The 8,486-nt window shown below is 50.8% G+C and overlaps 1 protein-coding gene across 10 annotated transcripts in view; it reads left to right on the top strand.

Moving 5' to 3' along the window:
- Mlxipl (MLX interacting protein like) overlaps nucleotides 1–5,977 on the top strand; it is a 51,945-nt gene extending 45,968 nt beyond the window's left edge. For 5 of the 10 annotated variants that reach the window (XM_038344833.1, XM_038344834.2, XM_038344825.1 and 2 more), the window contains 8 exons: nucleotides 1,077–1,623; nucleotides 1,857–2,156; nucleotides 2,305–2,420; nucleotides 2,511–2,630; nucleotides 2,751–2,878; nucleotides 3,839–3,962; nucleotides 4,708–4,837; nucleotides 5,277–5,977. In XM_038344833.1, coding sequence (XP_038200761.1) covers nucleotides 1,077–1,623; nucleotides 1,857–2,156; nucleotides 2,305–2,420; nucleotides 2,511–2,630; nucleotides 2,751–2,878; nucleotides 3,839–3,962; nucleotides 4,708–4,837; nucleotides 5,277–5,395 — 1,584 coding nt within the window. In that variant the 3' untranslated portion in view covers nucleotides 5,396–5,977. Of the gene's footprint in view, nucleotides 1–1,076; nucleotides 1,624–1,856; nucleotides 2,157–2,304; nucleotides 2,421–2,510; nucleotides 2,631–2,710; nucleotides 2,879–3,838; nucleotides 3,963–4,707; nucleotides 4,838–5,276 lie in introns of those variants that run through there. The other 5 variants (XM_038344827.1, XM_038344829.1, XM_038344828.1 and 2 more) reach the window with 3 other exon arrangements.
- Nucleotides 5,978–8,486: the final 2,509 nt, after the last annotated feature.

The following is an 8,486-nucleotide window of genomic DNA, read 5'->3' on the forward strand; positions in this document are numbered from 1 at the left end:
GCTTTCAGTTCCTGAGACATCATGCTAGCCCACTTTCAATTCCGTCTGGGTTCCCATCCCCATGAAGTAGTTCTACCCACACCCAGGAGTCTTCTCTCTCAATTAACCCTCCCTGGAAACATCCTCAGAGACACACCTGAGAGCTGTGTTTAACTGATGCAGTACCCATGTCTTAATGGAATCGAGTTGACCATGGAACTTAACCAGCCCACCCTACCCTCTTCATTTAGCCCCTCTGGGAATGCCCTCCACAAAACACCAGTGTGCCTCACCAATCTTCTAGGCGTTCCTTAGAACTACCCATCCAGATTAGCCATCACATCTGGGGGTGGAACAGAGAGATGCATGAGTTCATAGATGAGAGAATACATAGGTAAATGGATGGATGAGTGGACAGGTGGGTAGATGGCTAATACATAGATTAACGGGCAAGTTAGTGGGGTGAGCAGGTAGATAGGTGGTTGGATGAATGGATAGTTGGTTGAATGGGTGGATAGATGGGTGGATGGTTGGATAGATAGGTGGTTGGATGGATGGATGGTTGGATGGGTGGATGGTTAAATAGATGGGTGGATGGTTGGATTGATGGGTGGTTGGACGGATGGATGGATGGATGGATGGATAGTTGGTTGGATGGGTGGATAGATGGGTGGCTGGGTAGATGGATGGATAAAGAATGAACAATGAGATTGGTGAATGAGTTAGCGCTTTGATGGATGAAGAGTGGATAACTGGAAGGGTAGACTGGTGGTAATTAGCAAACAGATGGATAGGTAAATGAAGACTAGATTGATAGCTGTATTGGATAAATTATCTGGTGGGCGAATGGATCACAAATTATCAGTAAGACTGATTTGCCATGCCTAATTTGTGCACACAATCTGTACTAGGCTATGGTTGTACATTAGGTTATGATTTCCAGTGTGTGCATGTGTGTGCACATGTGTGGATCAGTTCTCCTGTGTCCTCAGTACCCAGTCCAGGACATAGCCAGGACAGAGGTTTCCCGGTGAGTACAGGCAGGTCCCTCCCCTGCTCTTGTGAGTATCATCCTGTCTCTCCTACCCCTCACCTAGGCTCGGAACAGCTGCCCTGGACCCTTGGACCCCAGTACCTTTATGAGTTCTGACTTCCTTCTTCCTGAAGACCCAAAGACCAAGATCCCACCTACTCCTATGCCTCCTCCTCTCCTTCCATACCCCACCCCTGTCAAGGCGCAGAGCTTAGAGCCCTGCACCCCAGCTCACTTCCCTACAATGGCTCCACCTCCCACTTTGTTGACAGAAGAGCCCCTCTTCTCCGCCAGGTTCCCCTTCACCACAGTCCCACCTGCTCCAGGAGTGCCTACTCTTCCTGCTCCTACCACTTTCATTCCCACACCACAGCCTGGCCCTAGCCCTGGCCCCACCCCTTTCCCTGTAGACCATCTGCCCCCTGGGTACCCAGAGCCTGCCTTTAGGCCTCACTTCACCATGCCTCAGGATATGCAGCCCAGATGCAAGCCCACCACCCCGTCCCCAGGCCGACAGAAAGCCAGTCCCCCTACCTTGGCCCCTACCACTGCCAGCCCTACCGCCACCGCCAGAGACAACAACCCCTGCCTTACACAGCTTCTCAGGGCAGGTGAGATGGGGGAGGCAGGTGGACAAGGTGCTGGGAGGGAGTGGGCAAGCTACTAGGGCAGAAGGCTAGGGTTCTAGGGTGAGCTTGGGGGCAGAGAGAGGGTGGAATGATGTTAGAGACTGGAGCTATATCTTATAGGGTGCGTGGGCTGCTGGGGAGCAAGACGGGGTCTTAATTGGTGATGGACTTGATTGGGCCAGTCTAGTGGTCCTCATAATACTGCCTGTACCCAGCCAAGCCTGAGCAAGCACTGGAACCTCCACCTGTGCCCAGCACCCTCCTCCGGCCCCCAGAGTCTCCGGTAAGATGGTGGGCACTGGGATGTAAGGGTCAGTCTAGGGCCTTTACCCCAACTCTCTGCCCTTCTCCATCCCAGCAGGATACAGTCTCTGAATTCCCCCGTGCCCGTGCCTTCTTTCCCCCAATCCCGGCCCCTACACCACCTCAGCCACCTCCAGGCCCAGCCACATTGGCCCCTCCCAGGTCCCTGATTGTCCCCAAAGCAGAGCGGCTCTCACCCCCAGCACCCAGCGGTAAATAGGGGCAGGAGGGATTGTGGGTCTTAGAGGAAGGAGGGAGGGGAAAGATGAGGGGGGCTGTGAATGGGATCGGAATGACAGGACGGGGCAAGGGGACCTTCTCTCTTGTGTGTCCTTCTGTTCGGGTCTGTCCCTGCCACAGGCAGCGAGCGGCGATTATCAGGGGATCTCAATTCCATACCACCCCCGGGGGCACTGAGTGTCCACCTATCGCCCTCTCAACCTATCTTAAACCGGGGTCGCGTAGACAACAACAAGGTATGTACAGTCTCCTGACCCCCGAGATGCAATTGCTACCAATCCTACCCCCGGCTTCCTTTAGCCTCATCTCACGGTCTGATTTCCAAGATGGAGAACCGGCGCATCACACACATCTCTGCTGAGCAGAAGAGGCGTTTCAATATCAAGCTAGGATTTGACACCCTCCACGGACTTGTGAGCACACTCAGTGCCCAGCCCAGTCTCAAGGTGAGCCCCTAGCCAGAGATGCACATTCCCTTAGAGTCATGGAGCCCCTCCTTGGACCAACACCCAACACCAGATCCCAGGGCCTGCCAGCACAGAGGCCCACACTGGTGGCGCCCGCAGGTGAGCAAAGCAACAACACTACAGAAGACTGCCGAATACATCCTAATGCTGCAGCAGGAACGGGCGGCCATGCAGGAGGAGGCGCAGCAGCTGCGGGATGAGATAGAGGAGCTCAATGCCGCCATCAAGTAAGCAGGGGTGAAGCTCAGCAGAACACCTGCCTAGAATCCCCCAGTGAGGGGCTGGGGTGTGGCTCAGTGGTAGAGCCCCTGCCTAGAATCCCCCAGTGAGGGGCTGGGGTGTGGCTCAGTGGTAGAGCCCCTGCCTAGAATCCCCCAGTGAGGGGCTGGGGTGTGGCTCAGAGGTAGAGCACCTGCCTAGAATCCCCCAGTGAGAGGCTAAGGTGTGGCTCAGTGGTAGAGCCCCTCCCTAGAATTCCCCAGTGAGAGGCTAAGATGTGGCTCAGTGGTAGAGCCCCTGCCTAGAACGCCTCATTGAAGAGCTGGGGGTATGGCTCAATGATAAAATGCTTTACTAAAAATATACCAGAATGGGGCTGTGGGGTGTGGCTCAGTGGTAGACCAACTGCCTAGAATCCTCCAGTGAGGGACTAGACACATGATTTGTGATAGGGCGCTTGCATAGCAGATGCAAGAACTGAGTTCCATCTCCAACACCTTAAAAAACAAACCAAGGGGCTGGAGAGATGGCTCAGCAGTTAAGAGCAATGGCTGTTCTTCCAGAGGACCTGGGTTCAATTCCCAGCATCTACATGGCAGCTCTTACTGCCTATAACTCTAGTTTCAGGGGATCAGACAACTTCACACAGACATATATGTAGGACAAACACGAAGGCACAGGAAAAGAAATAAATACATAATTAATTTTTAAAAAAGGCTGCCTCAATAAATATCAATTAAAAAAACAAGGCTGGTGTAGTGATGTACACCTTTAATCTCAGCACTCAGGAGGTAGAGGCAGGCAGATCTCTGTGAGTTCAAGGCCAGCCTGGTCTACAAAGCGAGTTCCAGGACAGCCAAGGCTACACAGAGAAACCCTGTCTCAGAAAAAACAAACAAGCAAAAAGTACTTAAGAGCTGAGATAAAGGAGGCACGTCCTCACACTCCCTGACTTTTTCCATCCATAGCTTGTGCCAGCAGCAGCTGCCAGCCACTGGGGTGCCCATCACACATCAGCGCTTTGACCAGATGCGCGACATGTTTGATGACTATGTCCGGACCCGCACACTGCACAACTGGAAGTTCTGGGTAGTATCCTTAACTTGGGCTGATGGCCTGAGGGTAGTGGTGGCTGCTGTTGCTACAGTCAGACCAGGCTGTGTATTAGACCACAGGCTGAGCCGTAGGACCCCAGGAAATGGGCTTTGGTTCTGCCCTCTGTTGTCAGGCCCTGGGATTGCAAGAATGCATGTCAGCTGAGAGGGAGGGGGAGCAGGGTGGGGGTGAGGGTGGTAATGCAGTTGGGAGACGTCCCTGAAGGCGGTCTGGAAATATCTAAAGTCCAAGTCGTGCTAGGTCTAGAGAAGGCAGGACATCCACTTTTTCCTGAATCCTGGGTTGAGTTGTGTTTGATTTCCCATACTAGAGATCGGTCAGGAGCTCCATTCCAGCCCTCTTTTAGCTTTTTATTTTAAGACAAATTTTCACTAAGTTGGCTAGGGTAGTCCCGAACTTGTGATCCTTCTGCCTCAGTCTTCTGAATGGCCGGAATTTCAAGCCTGTGCCATCAGGTCAGTATTTATGTTCTTGACTGAGCCTAGAGATGTGGGATGGGCTAATACAGAATGAGGGCTCTGGAGGAACTAAGCGGAAGGATAGAGAGATGAATGAACAACCCTTGGCAGGGAGAGAGGGGGGCAGAGTGACTTCCCATAGCGTTCACGATTAGACAGTGACAGGCTTTTTTTGGCACTGACTTGGGGCCAGTGTCATAGCTGTTTGTGAGGTGGTGGGGTCTTGTCTGGATCACTGGTGTGTTCCTTGACTCCAAGCCCAGTTCAGCATCCTCATCCGGCCTTTGTTTGAGTCCTTCAATGGGATGGTGTCTACCACAAGCTTACACAGCCTCCGCCAGACCTCACTGGCTTGGCTAGACCAGTACTGTTCTCTGCCTGCTCTCCGACCAAGTACGTGAGCCATCTTCCTGCCTACTAACATGTGAGACCTTGCAGAGCACCTACCTAGAATCCCCCAGTGAGGAGCCGGGAACATGGCTCAATGATAGAGCACCTGCCTAGAATCCCTCAGTGAGGGGCTGGGGACTTGGCTTAGCAGAACACTTACATCATCATGCACAAGACCCCGAGTTCAGTCTCCAGTATCTCACACACACACACACTTGTGGGGCTTCAGAGCAGAGTTCAAGCCCAGCCTGCTTGGTTCCCAAGTCTAGTCTATCTTGAATACAGCTTAGGGTTTGAGGCCATTCCACCATATCACACCCTGGATGGTCCTTGAGTCTCTAAAATACCTAAAGGAAGAGGTGCTGGGAACAGCCACCTGTTTAGCTAACTGGTATTTTCCCCCCCATGTTCTTGACTCCACCCCTAACTCCTCTTCTTCCAGCTGTCCTGAATTCCCTTCGCCAGCTCAGCACGTCTACCAGCATCCTGACCGATCCGAGCCGTGTGCCTGAACAAGCCACACGGGCAGTCACTGAGGGTACCCTGGGCAGACCATTCTAATCCTGGTGAAAGTTTCCAACTCCCAGGGCTAACTCGTGGGCACTCCCCTCTTGATCCTGGCTAACTGCTTCCCTGAGAGTCTAGCAGGTTCCAGGGTTGACACTTACCACCTCCTGTGGATGGAAAAGAACCCAGTTCCCATCCCTGCACTATACGGATGCTGTGCGTTCTGGTGACTCATACTCCATCCTTGGGCCTCTATCTAATCACAGAGGACCCCAAAGGCATTAGCAGCTGTGACGCTGGGGACCTAAGCCAGCCACTCAGGGAGCTCTGAGGAGAGATGAGGTCAACCTGTTTCCTCATGACTCCCTGCTTTCGGACAAAGGGCATCACCCTTCCTTTGTTCCTGAGCAGGGAGGCAGAACAGGAGATTTCCCTCTCTTTGCCCCTGCACTGGCGACATGGGGAGCTGTAGGGTGGGCTCCCTGGGTGACCACTGAGATATGATGTCAGGAGCGATCAGGGCAAGGGGCAACCAGAGCTGGGTAGGCATCTTGCATGTATGTAGATGTGTGTGTGCGTATGTGGATTTTATAAAAAAAAAATATTCTTGAACAATAAAAGCAAAACTATCTGCAAGGGTGTTGGTGTGATGGCAGCACATCTCACTGTGGAACACAGAGAATGGGTCGTAGCCCCAGGTGACTTTATAGGGGCCCTGTGGGTCATAAACCACCTGTGAGGGTTTTTTCATTTGCTTGGGTGCAGATGAAGTCACCCATGCTTGTACATGGAGGCCAGAGGCTGATCTGAGTATCTTTCTCATTGCTCTCCACCTTCTTTTAAAAGGTTTCAAACAAGATTTTAGGGCTGGGCATAGTGATGCACACCTTGAATCCCAGCACTTGGGAGGCAGAGGCAGGTGGATTTTTATGAGTGAGGCCAGCCTGGTTTATATAGTGAGTTCCAGGCCAGTCAGCCAGAAATACATATTGAGACACAGTTTACATATATATACATGCATACATACAGAGTTACATATATGTATCATATTTGGGGGGATTTTTTTTTGAAGCAAGGACTCTGTTGTTGTCTTGGCTGTCCTGGGACTTGCTATGTAGACCAGACTGGTTTCGAACTCATAAAGATTATCCTGCCTCTGCCTAAATTTTTTTAAATTTTCTGTTTGTTTGTTTTTTGAGTCAGGGTTTCTCTGTAGCTTTGGAACCTGTCCAGGAACTCGCTCTGTAGACCAGACTGGCCTCAAACTTACATAGATCTGCCTGCGTCTGCCTCCTGAGTGCTGGGATTAAAGGCGTGTACCACCACTGCCTGACTGCCTAAAAAATATTTTACATTACCTTTATTTATGTGTGTACACACACACACACACACACACACATCACTCCTTCCATCATGCAAGTTATGGGGAGCAAACTGAGGTCATCAACCCTGGCAGCAAGTGCCTCTACTAGCTGAGCCATCTCACCAGCCTCTCTGCCTTGTTCTTTGAGACAGAATCCTTCACTGAACTCACCATTTGGGCTAGGCTGCCTGGCCAGTAAGCCCCTGAGATCTGCCTGTCTGCCGCCCTAGCAGTCGGGTAACCATGCCTGGCTTTTTGTATCCTTGGTTGTAAGTCTAGCCTCTAATGGCTGAGCCATCTTTCCAGTCCCACTCCTGGCTTCTACATGGATGCTGCGGTTTTGAACTCAGGTCCTCGTGTTTTATACGGTAAGCTCTTGACCTACTAAGGCAGCTCCCAGCCTTCCACCTTGGCTTTCATTGAGTGATGGACACTACTGGCATAAGACGAAAGTCAAGTGAAAGTTTGGTTTGTTCCTTATTTTAGAAAAAGGTTTTTGTTTTGTTTTATTAAATTATGTGTGTCTGTGTGTATGCACGTGAGTGTGGGTGCCCGCAGAGGCCAGAAGAGGGCGTGGTATCGGGCTGGAGAGATGGCTCAGAGGTTAAGAGCACTGACTGCTCTTCCTGAGGTCCTGAGTTCAATTCCCAGCGACCACATGGTGGCTCACAACCATTTATAGTGAGATCTGGTACCCTCCTCGGGTCTGCAAATATACAGACAGACAGAACACTGTATACATAATAAATAAATAAATCTAAATAATAATAATAATTTGAAAAAAAGAGGGCATGGTATCCCTGGAGCTGGAGTTACAGCCGTTGTGAACTGCCACATGTGAGTGCTGGGAACCAACTCAGGACCTCTGCCAGAGCAGGCCCGCTCTTAACAGCTGAGTTATCTCTCCAGCGAGTTCTCTCCTTAATAATGGGTCCATTTGTATATACTAGGCTGAGCTCAAGCCTCTTGATAAGATTACATGTGTGTGCCACCATGCTAGACAGAAGGAATGAGAATATAACCTAAATTGTCTTGTCTTCGTTTGGTACGGTGAGACTGTGTCAAGAGGCCCAGATCCAGGAGAAACTTTTTTTAATCCACTGTCTTTCTCTCTTCCTTTCTTTCTTCCTTCCTTCCTTTCTTTCTTTCTTTCTTTTCTTTTTTCTCTTTTCTCTTTTTTTTTTTTTTTTTTTGAGACAGGGTCTCTCTGAGCCCTTGCCATCCTGGAACTCACTTTGTAGATCAGGCTGGTGTCTAACTCTGAGATCCACCTGCCTCTGCTTTCCCAGTGCTGGGATTGATGCCACGCACCACCATGCGTGGACCCCAACGTAGCCTAAATACGGTAAACAACTGGGCTTGGCCTTTAAGCCTGATACTGCTTCTACTTTTTAAGTGCAGGGATTTCAGATGGGTGTCTCCGTCACTTGTTCTGGGAATTAAGAGGCTGGGAAGTCCAAGCAGAGGCAGGCGGCTCTTTGTAAGGGTCAGGCCAGCTTGATCTACATAGAGAGTTCCAAGTGAGCTACAGAGTGAGATTCTGGCTCAAAGAAAACAAAACAAACAAAACCAACCACACACACACAAACTGGGGCTGTATCTCAGTGTAGAGAGTGCTTGCTTTGTGGGTATGAAGCCCTAGGTTCAATCCGCAACTGCTAATAAATAAATGAATACATTTTTTTTAAAAAAAGGTGCTGTGCTGGGCGGCAGTGGCACATGACTTTAACCCCAGCACTAGGGAGGCAGGCGGATCTCTGTGAGTTCGAGGCCATCCTGGTC

This window comes from Arvicola amphibius, chromosome 10 (genome assembly GCF_903992535.2).
Source record: "Arvicola amphibius chromosome 10, mArvAmp1.2, whole genome shotgun sequence".
NCBI classification, from domain to species: domain Eukaryota; kingdom Metazoa; phylum Chordata; class Mammalia; order Rodentia; family Cricetidae; genus Arvicola; species Arvicola amphibius.